This window comes from Bos taurus, chromosome 13 (assembly GCF_002263795.3).
Source record: "Bos taurus isolate L1 Dominette 01449 registration number 42190680 breed Hereford chromosome 13, ARS-UCD2.0, whole genome shotgun sequence".
Taxonomy (NCBI): domain Eukaryota; kingdom Metazoa; phylum Chordata; class Mammalia; order Artiodactyla; family Bovidae; genus Bos; species Bos taurus.
This window is the reverse complement of record NC_037340.1, coordinates 26,614,056-26,641,315: the sequence shown is the minus strand read 5'-3', so window position 1 is coordinate 26,641,315 and position 27,260 is coordinate 26,614,056. Positions and strand designations below refer to the sequence as shown.

At 37.9% G+C, this 27,260-nt stretch overlaps 1 protein-coding gene across 5 annotated transcripts in view; it reads right to left on the bottom strand.

Moving 5' to 3' along the window:
- Positions 1-27,260, bottom strand: part of MYO3A (myosin IIIA) — a 169,853-nt gene that overhangs the window by 20,212 nt on the left and 122,381 nt on the right. For 4 of the 5 annotated variants that reach the window (XM_059892919.1, XM_025000993.2, XM_059892918.1 and 1 more), the window contains exons 23-31: positions 26,308-26,437; positions 21,587-21,666; positions 21,057-21,134; positions 17,075-17,280; positions 12,844-12,955; positions 9,743-9,905; positions 7,843-7,966; positions 5,735-6,653; positions 2,743-2,887 (exon numbers count right to left, since the gene is read on the bottom strand). In XM_059892919.1, coding sequence (XP_059748902.1) covers positions 2,743-2,887; positions 5,735-6,653; positions 7,843-7,966; positions 9,743-9,905; positions 12,844-12,955; positions 17,075-17,280; positions 21,057-21,134; positions 21,587-21,666; positions 26,308-26,437 — 1,957 coding nt within the window. Of the gene's footprint in view, positions 1-2,742; positions 2,888-5,734; positions 6,654-7,842; positions 7,967-9,742; positions 11,180-12,843; positions 12,956-17,074; positions 17,281-21,056; positions 21,135-21,586; positions 21,667-26,307; positions 26,438-27,260 lie in introns of those variants that run through there. The other variant, XM_059892920.1, reaches the window with a different exon arrangement.

Below are 27,260 nucleotides of genomic sequence, written 5' to 3'. Positions count from 1 at the left end.
TGTCTTGTGCCCATTTTTCCATTGAGTTAGTGTTTTTCTTAACAATTTATGAGATCATTCTACATTACATATGGCAACCATTTTTCCATTTGTTCTAAACATTTTATCCAGATTGTCTGTAGCTCTTTAACTTGAAACGATGCTTTCTAATCTCTAGAAGGTTTTAACATTTGCACAGTCTAAATCGACCACTATTTTTCTCTGTAATTCCTTTTATTACTTCTTCTCATGCTTTGTTGGCTCCTAAGTAGAGACTGTGAAATAGTCAGTTCATATTATTTGGTTTCTCTTAATTTATTTCTCACATTTAAATCATTAATATGTCTGGTTAATATTGGGGTATTCTGTATAAGGTAAGACTTTTATTTATTCTCCTCAAATCAGAAAAATTTAAGCATTATCAGAAAATGTAATTTGGTTCAATTCTGATATTTGGGAGTTTATGTACTAGTCCAGTATGTCTAGTTATAAGAAAATTTTAAAAATATACTAGATATTTAAGAAGGTATTTTCTCTATGTGGTATGAAATTATAAATAAACTATGTGAATTTACTTTGTTGACTATATTAATTTATCAAATATGCTATGTAATTTCCCTTTGAATTGATCTCATGTAGCTAAGTAACATGGTGTCAAAATATGTTAAAAAAAAAAAAAACTGTTTTCAGTGCTGCAGACATGCTTAGTCTTTTTTTTCATGCATTTTTTAATATGAAATTTAACAGGAAGTTAGAGAGAAATACACTGTTCATTGCTTGCTGCTTCCATGGAAGCTCCGTGTCTTCTGTAGTTTAGAACAGATAAAAATTATAGAATGAGAAGACATAATTTGGGTGCAAAAAATTTAGCTGTTTCCATTTAAAGCTTCTAAGTCAATTGTTTTGCCAGAATTAAATCCATTAACTCACCAAAAATCAATAACTCAATATAAACCTATGTTAGGCAAATTGATCTTTTATGTTAGCATTTAATCTAATTAAAATGATAAACATAAATGATACTCACTGAATTGTAAGGTTGTAAATAAAATCATTTGTTTTTGGATACTGAAGGTTGTTATGAAAGATTTGGGGACAATTAGTATTATTTCCTTTTTTAAGGATTTTTTTATGTAGACCATTTTTAAAGTCCTTTTTGAATTTGTTTCAATCCTGCTTCTGTTTGCCTTTTGGTGTTTCAGCTGCAAGGCATGTGGGATCTTAGCTTTGCAACCAGGGATCGAACGAACACCCCCTGGATTGGAAGGCTAAGTCTTAACCACTGGACCACCAGTGAAGTCCTAGTATTATTTCTAACGAAGGCAGAAGAGTAGCAAATAAGTTTAGGAAGACAAGTGCTCACTGGAGTATGTTGGGTATGAAGCAGTATAACTTCTGATCTCTTTACTTTCTACTCTTAATTTAAAATATTCCTATAAAATATATGAACCAACATTATTTGAGCTACTTGGCCTTCACATGAATGTAAATATATTTACAGATAAATGTAAAGATATATTCTTGGACAGTTTGCAAAATGCATTTCCAGGGGCCAGCATTTAAAATGCTAGGCATCCCTAAAAAAATACAAAATCTGTACCATAACACCTGAAAATCTTAGGACTACTACATGAATCTAGATGCCATAAAAACTTAGAAATAAACAGAAGCAACACAGAAGTATTTTCATTCTATCTACTGTGTGTAGGCATGGCAAGGGGCTGCCATGATGCAGAGCTGAATTTACTGATGGTATTGTGTAAATGAAGCATGGGGATTACGATAGTGCCCTTATTTGTTAACCTTGCAACCCATTAAAAAATTATAGCCTGCTGGACAGTCATAGCCTCTTTGTGAAAAGAGAGAAAGAAAATACGCTTTTGTGTTACCAGGGTAATTTTTCCTACAATTAATCTTTTTCTTCTCTTCACAATGGTCAACACAAATTGCCAGGTGCACCATAATTAAGAAGAAAAACATCTCCCCCCGAAAAAGGAGCAACTCTGCACATTATTCAAAGAAATGATGTGATGTCATTGCACACTTCTGAATACAACAGCATAGACTCTGTGGTCAAATGGCCACTCTCCAGTTATATAAATCCTGTACCATATTTCTCTCAAGGAAAATGCAGGTGCAGTTAAGTCCTATCAAATTCAGTGTATAACCATTTTATCAAAACAAAGACATAAAACAAGCAGTTGGTTGACTATTTTATTTTTAAACTTCATACTTAGTTGATACTTAGTTCCTCAGCTTTCATTTGGACATTATTTACTGGTTTAGTGAATGGGGGCAGAGTGTGACTTAGGTTAATAAGAAGAAAATTTAATAGTGCATCTAGGTCTGTGAATCTGAACCTTCTAGATTCTTACCTTCTACTTAATGTACAGATTTCAACAGAAGAAATAGATATATTTCACTTGTTTGTTCCCTCTTATCAAAATTGTACCTTGATCTCTGCCTCCCACCCTCAACTTCATCCCTTTCTATTTCCTCCTGGTGTCCTAAGCCAAATTCTAGTTAAAGCGTATATAAAGGAGGGAAAAAGAAAAAAGAATGAAATCAGAAAAGGTAGGAGATATGTGGAATATTCTGGAAAAGTGTGTATCAACATAAAAAAAATGAACTGAAATGAAGGTTCCTGCGAAGATAGAACACAGTCACTTCAAATCTACAGAATAAAGGTAGGCAACTAACAAACAAATCAAGTATCTGGCTTTGCCTGTCCTTTCTGGAAGTTCCAACCCTACCCATTTTTACCTGAGATGCACTGATGAGAAGACACTCGTCTAGTAATTGGCTTATGAGGATAGACTCCAAAATAAAGAGGCTTCAGTTGCTGTGACAAGATCATTTCATTCAGTTTTTTCTGCAGAATGAAATATTCTTCAGATAGCTTTGAGACCTAAAAAAGAAGGTCAGGCATCCAGTTAAATCAAAGAAAGGCCTTCAGCCATCTCCACAGACACCCTGGGGATCTGATCAATTTCTGATCTGCTCCTTGTGGGGTTCAATGTCCTTCTTCTCCGAGACTCACCCTGACCCTGCAGCAGGTCAGACAGAGTGCTCACTCTACGAAACCTCCTGTTCTGCACACCATCTCACATTTTCCAATCCAAACTGCCAAACCCATCACCCTCCAGAAGTGTTCTCTGCTGGTAACTCCTTCCTGGAGTCCCTGAGCTCTGTCTTCCCTTCTTAACCATTCTGCTGCCCTGGCTTTTCTTTTACCCTGAGGAACCCGTCTGCTGACTTAGACTGTATTAACTCCCTCCTTTCCTGTCCAGGCTTCTCCACTTGGCTTTATTTTTTAATTTTTTAAAAACTTTTTATTTTGTGTTGGGGTATAGCTGATTAACAATGTTGTGACCGTTTCAGGTGAACAGCAAATGGACTCAGCCATACGTGTATATGTATCCATTTTCCCCCAAACTCCCCTCCCATTCAGGCTGCCACATAACATCGAGCAGAGTTCCCTCTGCTGCACAGTATGTCCTTGTTGGTTATCCATTTTAAATGTACCAGAGTGTACATGTCCATCCCAAACTCCCTTACTATCCCTTCCCCTCATCCTTCCCCCAGCAATCATAAGTTCATTCTCTAAGTCTGTGAGTCTGTTTCTGATTTGTGAGTTCATTTGCATCATTCATTTTTCGACTCCACATATAAGGGATGTCATATGATAGGGCTACTTTCTTCCTCGTTCTATCTGGGCCCCTCTCTCTACCCTGTCTGACAATACAACCTGCTAGGCTGAAGTGGGGCTCCTACTTTCCTGTCTCTACCACTGCTCCCGTGAGCACTGAGTCCATCCCCATGGTATTATCAGGCAGCTCTAGGTAGATGCCCAGCTACTATACATCTCCTGAATGTCTCAGTCCCAGAGCAGGTCAGGGTCCTAATCTCTGCTTTGGTCTTTATAGTGAGCATGTTAATCACAGGAAAGGAAAGGCTGCATGTATATTAAACTCATTATTTCCATGTGCTTAAACCGAAAAGGACAGGAAGAGGATGAATTTATCAATGACTGGTCTATGAATTGCTAGAGATTGGAGGTGTTCAGGGCACATCCATAGCAGTCTGGGGGTGTCCACAGGCAGTGGGCTCAGCCACCATCAGACAATAAGTAGAGATTAGAGACTCAGGAGTAATAGGTAATAACCAATTATGAGATTTCTAACCCATTATGCTATTTCTTCTATGATTTCTTACACTATTGACTTCCCTGGTAGTACATACACATTTACAATATGCATTTTAGAGGTCATCTAGTGACACTCCTTCACTTTACACAGGAGACTATAAGAGTGCTGACACCTAAAGCGGAGAAGGCCATGGCACCCCACTCCTGCACTCTTGCCTGGGAAATCCCATGGACGGAGGAGCCTGGTGGGCTGCAGTCCATGGGCTCGTGAAGAGTCGGACACGACTGAGCTACTTCACTTCCACTTTTCACTTTCATGCATTGGAGAAGGAAATGGCAACCCACTCCAGTGTTCTTGCCTGGAGAATCCCATGGACGGGGGAGCCTGGTGGGCTGCTGTCTATGGGGTCGCACAGAGTCGGACACGACTGATGTGACTTAGCAGCAGCAGACACCTAAAGGGATCTTCTCAAGGTCAAATACCTAGAAAGAGAGAGAGCCTGAAGGGGGCAGGGACAAGGCCGTCCCTGTGATCTCTCTGTAGCACTAATTCATCAGAGTTCCAGGTACAGTAAGTCCCCTACATATAAACCTTCAAGTTGTGAACTTTCAAAGACGCAAACGTGCGTTCACATGTCCAATCACACAAGGTCACACGTCTGGCATACACTGTCACGTGCGTGCATCCTCTACCAGTAGCTCTGCTTTTGTGTACTTTACTGTACAGCACTGTGTAGAGTACACCACTGCAGTATCTTTATTTATTGCCTGTTCACTCGATGCCAGCCTCTGTAGGCCAGCTGTCGTATGGTACTACTCTACTTTTCAAGGTACTGTACTGTAAGATTAAAAAAATTTTTTTTTTGTTTTATATATTATTTGTGTGAAAAGTATTGTAAATCTGTGACATTACAATATATATAGCTGATTGCATTAGTTGGGTACTTAGGCTAACTCTGTTGAACTTAGGAACAAACTGGACTTATGAACACACACTTGGAACGGAACTCCTTTGTATCTGGGGGACTTACTGTACACTCAGAAGTTCTATCGCCCTTTTTACAAACAGCTGAAACACACCTACGAACAGCATGAGATATTCTTCAAGAGGGAATTTTCCTTTGTGATTTTTCTTTATGGTTCCTCACTGTTGTTATGATAGAACATGCAGATGTTCATCTTCACTGCACTTATGTTCAGTAATGGTACTCACCTGATTCTGGTGCATAATTATGTCTTCTTAAAATATGGGGTAGAGAAAGCATAGACTCTAGAAGATTTTGAAAACTTTTTTTTTAACACTATAATGGGAGATCTCAGAAATATGGAAATTTTCACTGTCAAATGCCAGCATTTTAGTAGGCTGTATCACTCAATGACTAGTCTCTTTACTATACTAGATTTCTATCATATATTATACTATTTTTATCATAGAAAATTGTTTTAAAATACATGGCTATTTGAATAGCACAGCCTCTGAAACATTTTATTGAAAAGGTTTGCAGTCTCATAAAAACAGATGAAACAGTTACCAACTGTTTGTTTAACTCAGCTATTGTGGAGTTCCTAGAGATCTGTACTAGTAAACACATCTGTTCCTTTACCTACCTGTCTTGAAAAAATTGCCAAGTCACACGCTTCTTTTTCTGAAATTGCTTTTGCATCTTTATAACTCTTCATCCCGATGTTACAGGAGTCCTCAAGTTTTGTGGGGTAGGAATACAAACTGAGAGTATTTCTTGCTACTTCTGTCGGTGTTGTAACGACCTTTGGATTTCTAAAAGAAGACATCCTGTCCTTCCGTAATTGCTGCCTCCTCTTGTAGCCCCGGTATTTCCTCTGAATGAACACCGCGGCTCTGTCTTCTTCCTGGGCTTGCATGGCTGGTTTCACCTGCCTCTCCTGGACCGCCCCGTGGCTCAGATGGCTCCTCTGACGGCTGCATACAGGTGTGTTCTGGGTGATCACAGATGTCTTCTTTTCTTTGTCCTTGCTATTTTCATTTTGACAAACCGACCTCTCGCTGAGACAAGGGTCTAATGTCTTTTTGCAAGAAGGCTTGTTAGGACCTGGAGTCTTCTTGTCTGCTGACCAAAGTCCTGGGTAACTTGGCCTTTCTGATAGGGCCTTCTGTTCTAGACATGCTGCTTTCAAGTCTTCAAAATTCCTTTCCTCTGTGTACTTCTGATAAAAATTCTGGACCACTGTGTCCTCCTTTCCTATTTTCCTTATCTCACTATTTTCTTCCAAGTCTTTCATATACTTGTTACTGGTGTTTGCTTCTGCCCAAGCATCCTGCACCGGATATAGTTCTTGCTTAGCCTCTTCCTCATACACGTTGTTCATTTTTTTCTGAGTCTGATATCCTCTGTTGTTACTTTCCACAGCATTCGTGGCTTCCCCCTCAGCTTTGAAAGTACAAGTCTTCACTACAGATGTATTCCCTTTATTATTAATATTTGGAGCTGGAATGACAGTTTCATTAGCAGAGACTGAATTCGCTGTCTGTTTCTTCACAAAAGATTCCCTGTGTAAAATATATTGCATCAGAATATATGATACTAAACTAGAGTTTATTACCTTGTTCAGTAATCGCACTGTTATGTTGGGAGAAAAGCAAAAGAGGCAAAAAAACTCAAAATTAAAAACTTATCATGTCACAATAATCAAGTGTTTCCCCAAACTGTCCTTTCTAGGGACAACCATGATGGCTACGCAGATAATGAGAAAACCAGCATCAACTTAAAAGTGAGAAATAACCTAGCATAATTTCACTTGCTGAGGTATCAAAATTCTAGGAATTTAATCGCTTTAAGGAGAAAAACCAGTATCGCATATTAATACATACACAAGAAACCTAGAAACATGGTATAGATGAACTTATTTGCAGGCAGGAATAGAGATGCAGACGTAGAGAATGGACAGGACGTGGCATGAAGGGGGATGGAATGAAGAGAATAGAACTGATGTACTGGACTGCCATGTGTAAAATAAATAGCTAATGGGAACTTGCTGTATGGCACAGGGAGCTCAGTTCAGTGCTCTATAATGACCTAGATGAGTAGAATGAAGGAGGGGATATGAGGAAGGTCCAAGAAGGAGGAGATATGTGTATACATACAGCTGATTCACTTCATTGTAGAGCAGAAACTAATACAATATTGTAAAGCAACTATATCCCAATTAAAAATAAAGAGGTATGTCCTTTTCCAAACAAAGTACCTACAGTGAGAAGTGTGTAAACTATATAGTGTAGAAACTATATCTAGATTTTTGAGACCAGTATTGGGGATGTTCATTAGGCTGGCATGCTGTACTTTGATGACCTCTACATCTATGGATCACAGAAAATATCTTACAAAATTAAAGGAAAAGCAGTGTTCCTGCTACAGTTCATGATCTTGTAATATGCTGGCCAAAATTTCACAGCTGTGCCTTTATTAATATCCTTTCCAAAGGCTACTTGGAATGATTTTCACTTAACTTGAAAATAAGATCTTTTTTAAGAAGGAAAGTGTGGTCATTGGAATGAAATGCCAACAAACTCTCAAATAGAATAAAGGACACAGAAGTGGCCACAGGGTGTCCACTGACATTTGATGCCTCACTGTTAGGAACCCAGTTAGGTATGAGAAAGACTGTGGACTTTATTTCATGACTTTCCAGTGTGAAAAATCTATAATGTCAAGATAGTAAAAGAATGAATATTATTTTACCTTTTATTTGCAAAGTTTTTCTTGTAGTCAAATTCCTGATCTTGAGCCTGAATGGTTTTTACTGCTGTGTTTTGTGTGTTAACAGTTTCCTTCCTTTGTTTCCTGGCTAGATGGCCTCTTGCAGCTGAAACATACGAAGCCCAAAATAATGTTATTTATAATATATAATAAATATTACTTCAATGGGTAGAAACAAATGAGTTTTGGCCATCAATGTCAAAGAGGAAAATGAAATTAAAGACTACAAATAGAATAGGTTCGTAAAAAATATGGGACTCATTAACAAGACTGTTCCAGATGACAAGCTTTAGCAAGAAAATAATTAAAGTACCTTTCATGTTAAGGGGAGTATTAATATGAAACTAAAATGATAGAGATGACCGAAGTTGATGAAAAAATGGACTCACTCATTTGTTAAAAATCTGCTGATGTTTATGTTCCTTTCATTTTTGCCATGTTCAAACTATTCATGGGAGAAAACCCCTATTATCTAAGTACATGGCTTGGACCTTTTGGCCAATTATCTTTGGAGCCAGATATATTTCAAAATTCAGATTTAAAGTTTAAAAAAATTTTTTAGAAAAGTAATTCAGGACAAATTAACATATATTTGGTAACATTCCCCATGGCAATTCAGCATTCCATAATCAGATGATTATTTTGCCAGAAAAACACATAATTGTTACTAACTGGAATGAATAAAGGACTATGAATATTACATCATGTTTCACTTTCAAGTGAGTTATGAAAAATCTCTTTTCTCAGTGTTTTATGAAGTTTGGAATTGAGGATAAAGAATTAAATCTCAGTTACAGGGTTTTCATTTTTGATGACCCAGTGAGTCATCAAAAGGGCTTAAATGAGCTTTTACAGATGGACAGAAGTGGACCTCGAATCTCTTGTTAGTCAGCTGCTCTGCCCACCATGGTACTGTTCTTAAGAATGTAGGTTGCAAATAAATGCTGGATCATAAAATCAATTTACTGGGCCAAATCTAGCATCTAGAAATGAAATGGAATAAATCAGAATAGAAAACTATCAGAGTGCATTGTGCATAGTATGTATATTGGGTTATAGAGTAAAATACACTTCTTATTATGGATATTTAGTTGAAAGTCTTTAAAAGATGGCTTCCCTGGTGGCTCAGAGGTTAAAGCGTCTGCCTGCAATGCTGAGGACCTGGGTTCGATCCCTGGGTTAGGAAGATCCCCCTGGAGAAGGAAATGGCAACCCACTCCAGTATTCTTGCCTGGAGAATCCCATGGACGGAGGAGGCTGGTGGGCTACAGTCCATGGGGTCACAAAGAGTCGGACACGACTGAGTGCTTCACTTTCTTTCTTTCTTTCTTTCTTTAAAAGATACTGAATAAAGCCAGGCTGGATTCTAAATTTTGCTTCTTATAGAAAAACAGAAAGTGAAATCCAAACTCTATTAATATGTTTAATAAAAACTTGTGAAATATGACTATAAATATTCTTTCCCTATGGTTAATAGAAAGAAATGGATGCCCTTTAACAAAATGAGATTTCATTAATTTGTCAAAAATTATGGCAAGTGTAACCTTTGGAATAAAATAGGGAAAATGATATTGTCCAATGGGTTATAATAATATGATTCTTGAAATGTACAATTAATTCAGTATCTTGCACAATAGGTCAATTGTGTTTCATTGTGACAGCAAATTTAAGAATTATTCTGTTTAAAACAAAACATTTATTCAGATATTAAAAGTGTCAATCTCTAAAACAATCATTCAGATTTAATACAGAGAAAGTATCAATTGAAATTAAACACAAAACCTACATAAGACTGGAGGTTTGTAAGTAAGATTTTATTTCATGCCCACATCTAAACATAGCATTATATTTTGTTACACAGTGAGATGCTCTGAGTGGTTACCTGACTGTATTATTATAGCGCTCTCTTTCCTTTTCTCCTGTATTTTTTGGTATCTTCTTGAACCCAAGAATCCTCTGACACAGGCTTGAATCAAAATCAGCTTGTCAATGGCTTCCTTTCGCATTAAATTTAACTGTTCCACATGATAATATTTAAGGAACACCTTAAAAGAATTAAAATAAAATGCAAATAAAACTATGGCATGCAGGTATGAAACAGTCATGTGGTGCTCAGAAGACCAGATTATGTTCAAAATATTTTTTTGACTTTGGAAATCACTATCTTTTGCTTCTTTGGCTTGGATGTTGCTATCACCTTATAGATTTTTATGTTTGAAGATAGTCCCTCTTTGAGGTCGCAAAGAGTCTGACACGACTGAACGACTAACACTTTCACTGTCACACAGTTTAACAATCATACTGTTTCTTTGCAATGGGTATCCAGCTTTTGTTGGATGGCCCAGTATGAGTGGAAGATATCAAACTCTTTCATCAAGGTTTTAGCAATAGATACTCTGGGCAAACCTAATTTTTATGCTATTTTGAAAGGAAACAATTAAATTGCCCAAACTTAAAAATTCTTACAAACCTAATGTGTAAGAGAGAGGACAATTATAGGAGTTCATTCACCAATTGCTTATTGAGACCTATGCTACATACTTTTCTGCAAGGATACCAGGGACACTTTCTGCAAGGATACCAGGGGCATTGCCCTCAGGCGCTCACAGAGTTGTCAGCGGAGAGAATAAGGCAGAGAGAGGGCCCCATGGAGAATGAACAACTTTCTTACTGGACCCAGTGGCCACCGTAAAGACCAGACGGCTGATTTTCAATGATTCTAAAATCAAAATGAATGAAAGCAACAGGGGAGCCTGAAGACTAAGAGTTTTCAGCCTCCCCCAGGAAACAGGAAGGTATATTTTTTATTTTAATGGTTGAATGTATTAATGAAAATCACCTCAAAGAGAGTTGATTGAATCCACTAAGAAAGTCACTTAAATTCAAATTTAAGAGCTGAGTCATGAGACCTGGTGACCCTAACTATAGAACTCTCCCAGTACTTTGAAGCTTGGCACCAAGGGCCAACAGTTTAACATTACAGGTCTTGACTGAATTTAGTTTTAATTTCTACAAGACTCTAGACGTTAATATATTTAGTCCATTCTACTGTTGACAATTCATTTAAAATTCAATCTATCTAAAAAGGTCATTTTTTTTTTTGCACAACATTAGAAATGTTCTTATATTGTATCCATCCTAATGAGTTGGAAAAGGTGAAGTGGAAAAATACAAATAGCTTTAAAATGCTACTTAAATATCATGAAAAACTGGAACTGCAAAGGCCTTTTTACAAGTTAAAACTCCATTTGAAGTTAGGCATGTGTTTCAGACCATAAACCATGAGATTTCAGCCAGAAAAATTCATCTTTGTGAGAATCTGAAAGAAAATGGTGTGAGAAAAATACAGATTAAAAAAAAATCTTTCTAATGCTCAGAAATTCCCCTCACTAAATACTAAGGTAAATATGGATTTCTGAATACAGAATATGGACTTCCCTGATAGCTCAGTTGGTAAAGAATCCACCTGCAAGGTGGGAGACCTGGTTCAATTCCAGTGTCAGGAAGATCTGCGAGAGAAGGGATAAGCTACCCACTCCAGTATTCTCGGGCGTCCCTTGTGGCTCAGCTGGTAAAGAATCTGCCGGTAATGCAGGAGACCTGGGTTCAATCCCTGGGTTGGGAAGATCCCCTGGAGAAGGGAAAGGCTACCCACTCCAGTATGCTGGCCTGGAGAATTCTTTGGACTGCTTAGTCCATGGGGTCACAAAGAGTTGGACATGACTGAGCAACCTTCACATCACTGAATATGGAGAACACTCAGTATAAGATAAAACACTTTAAAATTCCCTAAATTTTTACAGGACTAACTTGTCTTTTTAAAAATTAATTTTTATGGGAGTATAGTTGATTTACAATGTTGTATTAGTTCTTGCTGTACAGCAAAGTGAATCAGTTACAAGAAAGACAAATATCATATGATATTGCTTATACGTGGAATCTAAAAAATATAGTACAAATGAACTTATTCAAAAAACAGAAATAGAGTCACAGATGTAGAAAACTAATGGTTATCAAGGAGGAAATGAGTGGGGGGATAAATTAGGAGACTGGGATTGACAAATAGATATTACTATATATATAATAGATAACTAACAGGCCTCTTTTCATCTGAACATTATGAAAATCCTAACTTTTCATCTGAACATTATGAAAATCCTGTCCCACACCTCCTGAAGCTAATACAAATTTCTTGGCAAATGTGGAATTTCAGTCCACATCTATGGTGTGGCTGATAGCAGTTAACTCTTCAGTGGTCAATCTGAGCACATCTGCCTTAGCTTGGCTCTTTCTCCATCCTCCCCAATAATACATTTAGTGTCCTCCCAGGACCTGGTACCATGTTTATCTCCTTATCTCCATCTTGTTTGTAACGCTGTGAGGATATCTGAGAAGAAAATACATCCTTTTTCCAAGAACCCATCCGTCTTACTTCCATATTCAAAATGGATTATGATTTTGTACTTCATTCTTTAAGGGATTAAATAAGCTAAGATCTCATAGGCTCTCAAATTTGATTCATAAACATTCCAGTATCCAAATCCTATAGTAAGTCTAGTAATAACATTTCACTCCAGATAAATTTCAAGTTTATAACAGAAACAGATTTGAGAATTAGGAAAAAAGAAAAACAGAATCCTACTGAATTCATTATGATTTTCAACAGCTTTCTGACTATATTTGGTGGTAACAAAACAGAGAAAATAAAAAATTTTCTAGACTCGTACGTTCCACCCTTTCGGGGATAAATCTTCAAGATATATTTTTCTTGAATTTATTAAAAGAAATCTGTATGAGAGCAAAATATCTAATTCTGCTGAAGAAAGAAATGTTTATGAATTTATCAATTTTCTTTCCCTATTACAAGCTACAGATTCTATAACATGAAAAGCCATGATATTTTCTACCATTGCAATATGTAATTTTCCATACATCCACTATAAGTATTACTTTTTTCCCTTGAAAATTACATGAAAACATTACTTTGGTTTTCCCAAGAGCCCAGTTATCAAGACCAGCTTTTTCCAAAATGGCGGCACACGTGTCAGGGCTCAATGGAGGCTCTTCACACCACTTGTAGCAGAGAATCTGGTACCTTTGAAAGGGAGAAAGGGCTGGTTAGTATTTCGCAAAAGTTCAGGGTCTCAGGAGCCTGGAGGGTCCTTCAGGCTTCTTAGAACAATTCTCCAGTAAACGGAATTCCAGACTGACTACTTGCGCAATTTGTGTTTTCCACTTCAGTGATTCCTTTCCAACGTGTGATCTTTTAGTGATAAAGCCTCTGCCGGTTTTTTTCCATCTGAATCCTAAGTGTTCTTTCCTTGTGTCCCCTACATTCCCATCCCACCCTGGCCTCCCATTTTTCCTTCTCCCTCTCGGTCTCTTCAACAGGCCTCATATTGAGACTTGCTGCTTAAATGTTAGATTTTTCTGAGTTTCTGTTTCTTTTTAAGCTCTGTCCATGTGTGTCTCATCTACATGCATGGCTCTAACTGTTCCCTATACGTGATGCTTCCTATACATACATCCTTAGCCCTGTGTTCATAAACAGGAAACACATTACTCCTGGCTGCCTGCTAGACACCCCCACCTGCTTATCCCACAGACACTTTAGACTCAGCAAAATGCATCACCTTTTCTTTCCTCTGCTAGTGCCTATCTCTGCAAATGATGTCAACCCTTCTTAAAAGTGAAAGTCGCTCAGTCGTGTCTGACTCTTTGCGACCCCTTGGACCATACAGTCCATGGAATTCTCCAGGCCAGAATACTGGAGTGGCTAGCCTTTCCCTTCTCCAGAGGATCTTCCCAACCCAGGGATTGAACCCAGGTCTCCCGCATTGCAGGCAGATTCTTTACCCTTCTTAAAAAGGCTCTAAAACTAGGAATCTGCATGTCATCCTAGATTCTCCCCTATTCTTCACTCACTGTATACAACCAGCTTGTGCTTTGTTGTGCCTCTTGATTTAAAGCCAACATACTGACTCTACTTTGGTTTTATGAGTTCACTTCAAGGTTTATATGGTGGCATTTGAGACCACAGCACAGGAGGTATTAAGTAATTTGGGGAGTTTGGGACTGAAGCAAAAATAATAATGAAGATAGTTGTAGCTGAAATGCATTGTTTACATTTCGTTCTATCTGTAGCCTTCCTAAATATTGCGTCATTCAATGCTCATAACCACCTATACAGTAGATGCTAACTAACATCATCACCCTTATCCACAGATGGGAAGACTGAAGCTCGAATGTTACTCAAGTGATGCTGAACAAGGTCACACATTTAGTATGAGTGGCAGAATTGGGATTCAAATCTGGATTTTCTCACTTTAAAGCATGTGTACCTCTCCCTTCGCTAAATTCTATTTGTGTTAGAGCTCTGACAGCCAAACAATTGTGCATCAGTGACTGGTGGAAAGATGGATCCAACTTCAGTAGCTTTTTAGTGTAAGGGCTCATTAGAAATAACTACAGTAAAAACCCAGTGTCTTGTGCAAAGTAAGTTCATGTTGTGTGTCTTCCTTTAGGATTATCTCTTTGTCACACAATAGAAGAGTTTATCCATAACAGAATGGACAAAGGGTCTGATGATTTTCCATCTTACAAGGAGGGTTAGTCAAAGGATAAGGCTGGACAGGGAGGGTTATTTAGTCCTATTTACACCTCCACAGGGCCTTTACAAACTGTCCTGCCTTCCTAAGAGTCTATGCTAATCTGGATGACAGTTTTCAAATTTATGACAGAGAAAAGGCTTATTAGCCTTTATTTCTGGAGCTTTCTAGATTCAGAACAACTACTCACATGTTCTCCAGAAATTGTTTTTGTGAATAAGGAAAAAATAATTTCCCCTTATTCACTTATCATGTAGTAATTTGCTATTCTGTAACAGCATGGGGTTGGAAACATATTTAAAAACTTATTCTCACTTCTGACCTTCCAAATAAGTAATGCTCAATCACTCAGTCATATCCAACTCTTTGCAACTCCACGAACTGTAGCCCACCAGGTTACTCTGTCCATAGGATTCTCCGGGCAAGAATACTGGAGTGGGTTGCCATTTCCGTCTCCAAAATAAGTAATACAATACATCAACTACAGAATCATCAAGAAAATAGGTTCAGCTCTTCTACAGTCCATGTTGTAAAACCATGGATAGTTTTGAAACTACTGGTTTAGTCTAGTATTCAGGGCTCTCTCTTCATAACATTAACCTGACCAGTCTTCCCCTTTGATCCCATCTTTATCATTCCTGTCACTTCACTAACACACACTGCTGAGCCAGTCTCACCCACGTCCCTCTGATTTTCGGAGCACCAACCTGTACCCAGAGATGGCCCCTTCCTGTCTTCTCCATAAACCATGCCTCCCACCAGATCCCAGTGCAGCACTTATTCTTGATATTCTCTCTATCAGCCTTCGTGGAGATCATCCTTCACTTTCCTAAACTCTAACACTACAAACCGTCTCTTTGGATCTTGGTATTTATTACCCTGCACTGTTCACTAACTTTCCACGTCTATGGCTCTGAGAATCCTAACTGGATTGTTCATTTTTGAGGACCAAGTAAGTATTACAATTCACTGTTCCAGACTAGATATGAAAGTGAAAGTGTTGGTCGCTCAGTCATGTTTGACTCTTTGCGACCCCATGGACTGTAGCCTGCCAGGCTCCTCTGTCCATGGGATTCTCCAGGCAAGAGTACTGGAATGGGGATAGCCATTCCCTTCTCCAGGGGATCTTCCCAAATAGGGATCAAACCTGGGTCTCCTGCATTGCAGGCAGATTCTTTACTGTCTGGGCCACAAGACTAGATACAGGTAGAGAAGTTTAAAAAAAAAAAAGGAGATTCCTTGGCAGTCCAGTGGTTAGGACTCCATGCTTACACTGCAGGGAGCATGGGTTCAGTCGGGGAACTAAGCTCCTCCATGGCACACAGCCAAAAAGTAAATAAATATGCTGTCACATTTAACATCACAAATAACCTTATGAAACAGGTACCATACAAAAAAGAAAAAAATGGACATAATATTATTTTGAAAATATTAATCTAAATTAGGTTAATTCCAGTATATTCCAAGTACATAATTGCTTTTTTAGCTGTTAAACTTCATCTTAAAAAATCTATAAGCCACATTTAAGGTCTAGTGAGTCTTAAAAAAAGTACAGACAATCACAACTTCCTTTTGATTTCTAATATACTAAAAGCTGGTTATTGTGCTTACAATACAATAAAGAAAAAAAAATTCACTGTCTTCTGTAGTATTTAGCACAATGCCATGTGTATAAAAATAGTCACTGACGTTTAATGGTACTTCTCTTAAGACTAAATTAGGTTAATTCCAGTATATTCCAAGCACATAATTGCTTTTTTAGCTGTTGAACTTCATCTTAAAAAATCCATAAGCCACATTTAAGGTCTAGTGAGTCTTAAAAAAAGTACAGATAATCACAACTTCCTTTTGATTTCTAATATACTAAAAGTTGGTTATTGTGCTTACAATACAATAAAGAAAAAAAAGTCACTGTCTTCCATAATATTTAGCACAATGCCACGTGTATAAAAATAGTCACTTAAGTTTAAGGGTACTTAAGATTATATTAATGTTATTTATATTGATAGTTACGGAGAAGGCAATGGCACCCCACTCCAGTACTCTTGCTTGGAAAATCCCATGGACGGAGGAGCCTGTTAGGCTGCAATCCATGCGGTCACTAAGAGTCAGACACAACTGAGCGATTTCACTTTCACTTTTCACTTTCATGCATTGGAGAAGGAAATGGCAGCCCGCTCCAGTGTTCTTGCCTGGAGAATCCCAGGGACAGGGGGGCCCGGTGGGTCTATGGGGTCACACAGAGTCGGACACGACTGAAGTGACTTAGCATTAGCATTGATAGTTAAGCAAGTTAAAGATAAACTCTATAGAAAAATGAAAAGTGTGATGATAAGGTCAAATTTTAATTTGAAATTTGAAACTCAAGAACATGTGGGTTACCTGCTTTCGTGTACACAATGGATAATTTCCCTGTGTTACCTGGGTCTCCCAGCTGACAACAGACAGTTCCAGCCCCTATTAAGAGTCACCTTCTCTTTTGATACACAATCACTTTCGTGCCTTCTTTCTAGAACATCTGAGTCATTTTCTTTCTGTTTCCTATCATTCTTCTCAAGAATTTTTATAAAAAATGTCCAAGGAAACTTAAAAAGAAGTTCACACACCGTTTTATAAAGTTGGCAAAAAGTATCCGATGTGAATATCCCAGCCTTCGGATTCTTGCTGTTTCCAGAATGCCCGTGTAGCGAAGCTGGAGCACAACCTTTTCTTTGTCATATTTTCTTGCCTGACGTTCATTGTTTGGTTTGATGCAGCGGATGAAGTGAGGTTGGCCGACCACCATTTTAGATAACAAATCCATCAGAGAATACTGTAATTTGCAACAAAAATAAAATTCCCAGCATAGCATATAAACACTTAGCAGCCTGCACATCTTTCTTTTAATTATAAGAATAAAATCTGAAAACTGAGTGTTATACAGTAATATATAATTTTTATTAACATATGCATTAGTAAAATTGTATTTATAGTATATTTTTTTAAATACACTATATTTATGATATTTACTATTAAAAATGTAGAAGCAATAGCTAGGAATGTACATATTAAAAGGTTTCCTGTAAATTCTTAAGGCAACTTTAATTAATAGATAATATTGTTTTCTCTTACCACAACTTTTATTAATAGGCTCAATTAACATGAAAATGTTACATATTAATTTCAAGGCTGGTGCTTGGGACTGGAAAGGCCCTGAATATTATTTTTTATATAGTTTGTTTGGAAGTAATTATATCCTCTCAGGGAAACTTGACAAATTACAATATTTAGGCACACAATTTGGTTTCCTCCTTATACTATTAATTCCCTTGTCTAGCTCTTTTTTTCTTTTTTCTAAGAAAGTGCAAAGCCCTTGTCAGTTATCATCTCCTAGGTTAAAACAAGGACTGAGAAGTTAATGCACTTTAATATATAAGATACAGTTATGTGCATGTGTGCTAAGTCACTTCAGCCATGGCTGACTCTTTGAGACTCCATGCACTGTAGCCCACCAGGCTCCTCTGTCCAAAGGATTCTCCAGGCAAGAATACTGGAGTTGGTTGCCATGCCCTTCCCCAGGGAAGACAGTTATAAAAACAAGCAAATCCATTAGGTACTTAGGTACTCTAATCTGCTCTGGTTTGATGATTTTCTTATTTTAGAAATATTTTAATCAGACAGATATGAAAACTGTCTTCTGCAGCAATACCTTATTAAAACAGCAGCCAACTGCTGGATAGCCAGCAACACAGTAGGATAATCATGGTTCAACTAAAAGTGGAGTCTCAGAAAACTAGTGAGAAATGGAATATTTCCTGCCATACCAGTAAACACAGTCATTAGCAATTGCAGCCACCACTGATGGTGAGCTGGTGAGCCCTGAGGGAACTCAGGAAGGAAAGAACACCTGCCATCTAGCAGCCATCATACTGCAGCCACTCCTTACAGTAAGTCATGAGAAAATTCAAGATGTGAATAAACAGAATATTGGCCCCAGACAGGTGAAGTGCATATCAAAGGAATAATTTCAGTGAACCCAGACTCTTGCATCTTCCTATACACAGAAAAGAGCTAAATTCCTCAACTTCAGATATCCGGTTTTATTTAACAATAATCTTTTGATGTTCGGACTACCTGCCCTTTTTGGGAAAACTTCTGTATACCCTGGCTCTCTCCTCGTCTCTTCAGAGCAGTTCTCTCAGGGTTACTTGAGATGCTATCTCTCAGGCTTGAAGTCCTAAAAATTCCCGCTGAGTAAAGCATAACTCTCAATTTCGAGGTTGTGAATATTTTAAACATCTGTGCACCCACATTCACAGCGGCATTATTCACAACAGCGAAAACATGGAAGCAACCCAAGTGTCCAGCCACTGACGAATGGATAAGCAAAATTCAACACGCACCAACAGGAGTATTATTCAGCTTTAAAAAAGGAAAGATATTCTGTAATATGCTATAACATGGATGAATCTTAAGGACATGATGCTGAGTGAAATAAGCAGGTCACAAAAAGACAAATACTGTCTGATTCCACTTAGAGTAGTCAAAATAAGAAAGACAGAAAATAGAATTAGGTTTGCCAGGGGCTAGCGCAGGGGAGAATGGAAAGTTATAGGTATTGTCAGATTTACAAGATGAAAAGAGTTACGGGGATGGATGGTGGCCCAACAAAGCGAATGTACTTAACACTATTGAACTGGACACTTAAAAATGTTAAGATGGTAAAAAAAAAAAAAATAAACATCAACTCCAGTATGTCAAAGACCAGAATCACAACCGTTGAATATATGGAGAGAGACAGCTGTTGCTAGCTGAATCTCCTTTACTGATGGACTTTTCAAGCCTGGGTGATGAAGCCAGTGCAAACTAAATCCTAGAAGTGGGCAACTGACAAAGCACTGGATTTGCATGGCTTTCTCATGGGCACTGAGACCCAATTGTGAGTTTCTTCAAACAGCTGGGCTCTGACACTGTGGGGGCCTTTTCATTACATTTCTCTGTAATGAAAGTGAGTAATGAAAGTGACTCACTCTCTAAACTGAGTCATGATCACTTTAGTCCCACATCTTTCAGGCACTAGAGATACAAGTGTGATGGACGTGTCTGCTGGCATTCTGAGCAAGAGCTCCCTGAAACTTTGGCATCGGAGTTTCTTAGGGACCAAGGCAGAGTGCTACATTATGTTCATTCTCTGCAGAATGAAAAATAACTGAAAATATGTTACATACTGTATGGAAAACATACATATGTTACATACTTAAAATATGTTACATACTATATGGAATATATCCATTTTCACTGCAGCCTGAGGTACAAAACAACTTTATGAATGAATGGTTTAACATACACACAGTGTTTGATGCAACAGTGGTATGATAATGGCCTTGCATAACTCACTTAAAGCAAAAGAAATAATCTGGCTGTAAATACTCTCATTCAGCTGTGCTGGAGCCTGCTCTAAGGTGGATGTACCTGAAGCAAATGAAATACTCAGCATATAAATGCATGAGATGATACTCAAAGGTGATTAAGCACACACAGTCTGCTACAAGGTTAGGACCTGAAAAAATATTTAATAAAGCTAGCTAGTTATTTTTAAAAGTATTTCATGACTCTGTTGAGAACTGGATTTATTCACTGAACACAGAGTAAATTTAACCCAATTTCCTCCTCTCCCTCCATGTTACATGGAATCAATAATTTCTAAGTTTTAGGTGGTATCTTATTCATTTTAATTGCCTGGTTAATTACCATTTCATCAGAAGATATAAATAAGACCAGGAACCAGTAATGAAGGCAGGGCAGGTTCTCCAGCACACAGAGAGAACAAAGGGCTTCTTTTCTTTGCTATCTCCCATCTTGTCCCAGGAAGAAAAGTCACCTTGATTCCACGCTGAAGTCACAGTGAATCACTTCCTTGGCACGTTACTGTGTTTCCCTGGTGTCCCTGCTCTTTGCCCCATGTCTACACTGGCTCTATTTTTCTCTTGAGGTTTTCAGCTCATCCAGGTAAAGGGAGGTATTGATGGAGATGAATGCTTGACCCTGTCCCATATGTCTGTCCACCCTAAGAACATTCAGGTCTTGAAGAAGGATTGATGGTTATCATATCATTGAATGATAAACCTTTTTAGGCTTTATTCTAGTGAAAATGTGCTTGGTTCTATGGAAAAATTGTAACCAAGCTATCAGATCAGATCAGATCAGTTGCTCAGTCGTGTCCGACTCTTTGCGACCCCATGAATCGCAGCACGCCAGGCCTCCCTGTCCATCACCAACTCCCGGAGTTCACTCAGACTCATGTCCATCGAGTCAGTGATGCCATCCAGCCATCTCATCCTCTGTCGTCCCCTTCTCCTCTTGCCGTGGACCTCCCTTAAGACTGATCTAATATACAATAATTTTATTGATAAAATACCAAAGTAAACCAATCCATAGGTTTTTGACAATACCTAATATATCCTATATCTAACAGATAGTAAATGAAATACAACAAAAATTCTTCTTTGCTAATAGCATTCTGATATTTGTTACTTACTTTTAACTGGCAACTATAATTTAGAATAAATAACATGCTTAAGCACAACATATCATAATGTCACCTCTTACTCTAAAATAGGATGCAACTGTTTGTGTTTTCATGTTGGTCGTCTCTCTGGCATGACGAGTGGCTTCTCCAGTCTCACCCTAAGACCAAGAAAGACAGTGATGCTTCAGCATCTGTTGTACTTTACGATCTACAGGGAGCACATGGAACCTTCATTAGTCTACCCTTTCACATACATAAAATGACAAAACACTGAATTTTTACTTTAAAGTAATTGTTTTGTCAGTCTCATTGGGATTTTAATCAGTTTTCCATGGGATGTGAGTATCTCTGACTTTAGCTAATACATATTTAGTTGGTCTTGGAGTAACATTAAAACCAATTATAAAAGAGGAGTTTGGACTATATCAGAAATGCATGATTATTTAAGTGACAAGCAGTAATATGAACATAACAATATCTGTTGAAGTAGAAAAGAAAGATCAAAAAGAGAAAATGAACGGAAAGGCTGTTTAGCCTTCTCATACAGATACTGCTGTTGTATGAGGAGGTTAGGTTCTTAGACTTACTGCCATGAAAAACATTTTCTTACCTTTGTCAGGTTGATTGATTTTTCTGAAGTCTTCATTTGATAGTTTATTATGTTTTTAGTTTGAGAATGTGGCAGATTACCTATGGGAATGTAGAGAAAATTCTTTAGAATCTTTCACAGCTACAAGGTTTCCTCCACTTGAAAGTTAAAATAAGAATTGCCCTTCCCACAATATGCATGCTTGGTTAACTAGTCATTGAGACACTTAGAAATTAAATAATATTATTCGAAAATATATAGCTAGTGTTAAATTCAGAAAAAAAGTAAAACTTCCAGCTTAAAAAACATAAAAAGTAGAGGTAAGTGTTAGATTTCCTTTTACCTGCTACAAGATATGGGGTGATTAAGACAAAGGAAGCAATCTGCTTCTTTGTGTGTGTGCTTTAAACAGCACCTGAGATTTTCTTAAGATTTTTTTTTTTATGTGGAAAGTCCTTATTGACTTTGTTAAAATATTGCTTCTATGTTATGTTTTGGTTTCTTGACCACGAGGGACCTGGGATCTTAGCTCCCCGATCAGGGATCAAACCTGCAGCCCCTGCTTTGGGAGGCAAAGTCTTAACTACTGGACTGCTAGAGAAATCCCCTGAGCTTTTCCTTAATGCAAACGTCAGCTTTAGAATGGACCTTAAAAATCATATGGATCATTAATTCACATGAAGTAATTATATGCAAATCAAACATGGTTGAAAGCAAAGGACATTTTCAACCTAACATTCAGAAATATGTGCCTGGTGCTGGGCTATATAACTGTACACAGTCGAGGTTATGAAAACTCGTGGTGTAGTGAAAATATTATGTCCTTTGAAGCCAGGAAGACCTGAGTTTACGTTCCAGCTGTAGTGCTTAAATTGTGGATTATTTACTTGGTCTCCGAGTCACAGTGTGAGTTCATAAAATGGGGATGATAAAGCCCACCTCATGGGATTTTGACGGCATGACAGTGGGTCTGGTGTGAGGTGGGTGCCTAGAAATGTTAGCTGTTTTTCACTCCTTCCGCACCCTTCCCACTGCCCCCACCAAGCACAGTACACCAACCAACCTACGATCCATGAGTGTATCATCCTAGGAGAAGTGTCTGAAATATCTCCAGAATTCAGTGTCACTTCAGGAAGACTGTTAATTTTGTCCTTTTAGGCGATAAGTACAGGCTGTGTTTTGGCAAATTTTTCCCCTTTTTTTTTGTCTTTTGGTGGCTGTGGAAGGTTGGCTCTGAGCTAAGGGTGCAGGAAGGAACCCTGCCTGGGCTGTGGCTGGCTGTGTCACTGCTCTGGTCTCATTCCCCTCCCCTCATCACTTCAGGAAAAGCTCTGGGGTGACAGCGTGGCTTTTCTGCTGGGCTGAAACTGTCTCTGCACAGGTGACTCTTGAAATGAGACTCTTCTGGACACAGGTGAGTGGACCAAGCATTGTCAGAGGGGCAGCTTTGGGAATTATGCTTAGTGGGTTTTTTTTGTTTTGTTTTTGTTTACGATTACCAGGGAAAGTTTTGGAAAAGAAAATTTACTTGGGGAAAAAATGACCACCTACTTAGAGATTTCTTGGAAGCATGATGAATATACAAAGTGAGAAGAGCACATTAATTAGGATAGATTAATTGCTTTTAAAAATCTATATTTGAGGGGGGTTCAGGATGGGGGACCCATGTACACCCATGGCTGATTCATGTCAGTGTATCGCAAAAACCACTACAATATTGTAAAGTAATTAGCCTCCAATTAAAATAAATATATTTTTAAAAAGCCTTATATTTGAAAAGAAGACATTTTCTTAAATCAATGACGTAAGTTTTCACATTAGAAATTTGAAGACAAAATAAACCCCAAAGGAAAAAGAAGAAAACAATAAGACAAAAGCAAAAAAAAAAAAAAAAAGAAATCAATAAAATAAAATGAAAAATTCAATAGGTAAAATCAATGAAACTGTAAGTTGGTTCTTCAAGAATATCAATAAAATTGGTAAATCTCTAGAAAATCTATCAAAAATAAAATGAGAGAGGACACAAGTTATTTATATCAGGAATGAGAGAACAGATATAACCTCATGATCTACAAATATCAAAAGGATAATAAGAGATTATTATCAACTTTATGTCAATAAATTTGACAGCACAGATTAAACAGAAATTTTTCTTAAAAGATAAAACTACTCTAAAGCTAATTCAAAATTAAAATAACTTGAATAGCTTTGTATTTATCAAAAGACTGAATCTGCAGTTAAAAGCCCTGTCATGTACATACACACAAAAACCCTTCGGGTTCAGATGACATCCCTGATGAATTCTACAAAGTCATTTAGAAACAAATAATATTCACCCTGGGGGCTTCCCTCATAGCTCAGTTGGTAAAGAATCTGCCTGCAGTGCAGGAGACCCGGTTCGATTCCTGAGTTGGGAAGTTCCGCTGGAGAAGGGATAGGCTACCCACTCCAGTATTCCTGGGCTTCCCTTGTGGCTCAGCTGGTAAAGAATCTGTCTGCAATGCGGGAGACCAGGGTTTGATTCCTGGGTTGGGAAGATGCCCTGGAGAAGAGAAAGGCTACCTACTCCAGTATGCTGGCCTGGAGAATTCCATGGACTGTATAGTCCATGAGTTTGCAAAGAGTCAGACACAACTGAGCAACTCACTAATATTCACCCTATTTTTCCTGAAAATTGAAGAGGAAGCATTATTTCTCAATTCATTCTATGAGACCAGCATTACTCTGATTCCAAAATCAGAAAAAACATTATAAGAAAACTACAGTCCAATATTCTTCATGAACATAGATGCAAAAATTCTTAACAAAAGGTTAGCAAATTGAATCTGGCAATACATAGTCAAATGCATCATGACCATGTCAAGATTTTCCCAGGAATTAAAGTTAGTGTAATGTTCAAAACCCAATATATGCAACTCACCATTTTTATAAATTTCAAAAACAAAACAAAGTAAAAACAAATAATCATCTCAGTAGATGCAGAAAATGCATTTGACAAAATTCAAACATGCATGCTTGATAAAAACTTAGCAAACTAGAAACAGAAAGCAACTTCCTCCTGATTAAGGTCATTTATGAAAAACATATAGCTAACATATCATAGTTAGTGGGTAAAATCTGATGGCTTCCTCCAAGATCAGGAATAAGCCAAGAATGTTCACTTTTACTACTTGTATTCAACATTGCATCTGTGATGCTGGGCAGTGGAACCAGGCAATATGAAGAAACACAACATAAAAAGAATGAAAAAGAAAGGGCAAACACTTTAGTCCCAGATGACATCACCATCTATGTAGAGAACCTATGAAATTTACAAAAAAAGCTACTCTAACATGAGTTTAGCAACACTGCAGGGCAAAAGATCAATACACAAAAATCAAATGGATTTCCATATACTCAGTTTAGTTCAGTCACTCAGTCGTGTCCGACTCCTTGCAACCCCATGAATCGCAGCACGCCAGGTCTCCCTGTCCATCACCAACTCCCGAGGTTCACTCAGACTCACGTCCATCGAGTCAGTGATGCCATCCAGCCATCTCATCCTCTGTCGTTCCCTTCTCCTCCTGCCCCCAATTTCCATATACTAGGAACATACAAAATTTGAACTAAAAAGCACCATTTATTAGAGCATAGAATGTGATATAATAGCAGATAATTTGACAGAAAACATGCAAGACTTGTACACTGACAACTACAAAATGTTGCTGACAGAAATTAAGGAAGACTTGAAAAATAAGCATATTGTGCTCCCTGATTGGAGGACTCAATATTATGAAGATAGCAGATATCCCCAAACTCATCTATGGCTTCAGGGCAATCCAATCAAAGCTTCACCAGCATTTTGGGTAGAAATTGACAAACTCCATTTTAAATTTACATGGAAAGGCAAAGGAATTATAATCACACCTGAACAACTCTGGAAAAGAAGAACAAAGCTGGGTGACTTATATTACCTGATTTCAAAAATTTTAATAAAGCTACAGCAATCAAGAGGTGTATTAATGGCATAAAGACAGACAAATATCAGTGATACACAATACAGCCCAGAAATAAACAGTCTCTCTTTCCTTCTCTATCTCTCCAAGGATGCCCAAGCAATGCATTAGGGAAAAGAATAATCTTTTTAACAAATGATGCTGAAACAATTGGATAGGGGCATGAAGGACTGGAATGAAGGACAATAAAGATTCAAGAGGAAACAGCATTTGGGGATAATGAACTTGTTCACTATTACCTGTGGTGATGGTTTTACAGGAGTCTATGTATGTCAAGGCCTCATCAAATTTTACTAAGTATGTGCTGCTTATTCTATGTCAGTTATGCCTCAACTATAAACCATAGTTGAATTATATCTCAACTAGAACTCAAACTATAAAAAATGAAGTGCAGAGAATAATGTTAAACTCCAATAAAGAAAAACAAACCGAATTACACTTTTTGTACTTAAAAGCAAATGCAAAGATTATATAGTTGGTTGGAACAAAAGCATGTGACTTTTTAATCAATAAGGCAGAACTCACTAAACTTGTGGAATCTCGAAGCATCATCCCATGCTGCCCACTCCTGACACAGCAGATAATTCTAAACTCTCTGGGGGTGACTGTACTCTTCTAATGAGAAGCTCAAACACCACCAAACTTTCTGGTGAGTGCTTCAAACACTTTACTGGAAACCTAGCTTCTTATAAAACTAAAACCCAACCCACACATACAAAAAAAGGGAAGGAAATTGCCTCAGCTTACCTGTTCTTGTCAGAGGATGGGTGACTAGTTGTTGAATTACACTGTTTTCTGATGACCTCAAAAGGAGCACAATATCAGTGGGAAGAGTGTCTCTATTTTTAGCCAAGAACCCACTTGCATTATAGATGACCTGTTGATAAAGTACATTACAAACACTGTCACAATCAATGTTATCACCCTTGTCCTCACTACCATCATCATTATCATTATCAATAGATGTGAAAGTGTAAAGTGTTAGTCACTCAAGTTGTGTCCGACGCTTTGTGACCGCATGGACGGTAGCCTGCCAGGCTCCTCTGTCCATGGGATTCTCCAGGCCAGAATACTGGAGTGGGTTGCCATTCCCTTCTCCAGGGGATCTTCCCAACCCAGGGATTGAACTCGGGTCTCCTGCATTGCAGGCGGTCTCTTTACCATCTGAGCCACTTGGGAAGCCCACATTAATAGATACATATAGACAGCTTACTCAGTGCTGAGTGACAGCTACACAAAGATTTATAATGGTAATCCTTTACAACTTCAGAAATGTGAACCTCTTCAGGTTTACACTATCTCTTTTCAGAGACAAATTTGTGCCTCACTGATTTTATTTGGGTGGAAATGATCAAAAAGGGTTGATTCCTCCCACTTATTATAGTGGAAATGTTGTGTGTTTCCCACCTCTATTTGGAGGGTTGGGGCCAGAAAGGTATTCTCATTTCTATGATAATTGATTTGCCTGCAGTGAAAAGGCCTTTATAGAATTTGCTCCACAGTAGCAGGGACTACATATACTGTGGGTGTTTAGTGTTTCTGGCACTTCTAAATAATGTTAAGATTTTTAAAGATCAATGTAACCCCAAGATTTTGGTAGGGTGGTTCAATGTGGTTGTTTTTATGGGGCGAATTTCATCCCTCCAAAATTAGTATGTTGCAAATCTAACCCCCAATATGACTATATTTGGATACAAGGT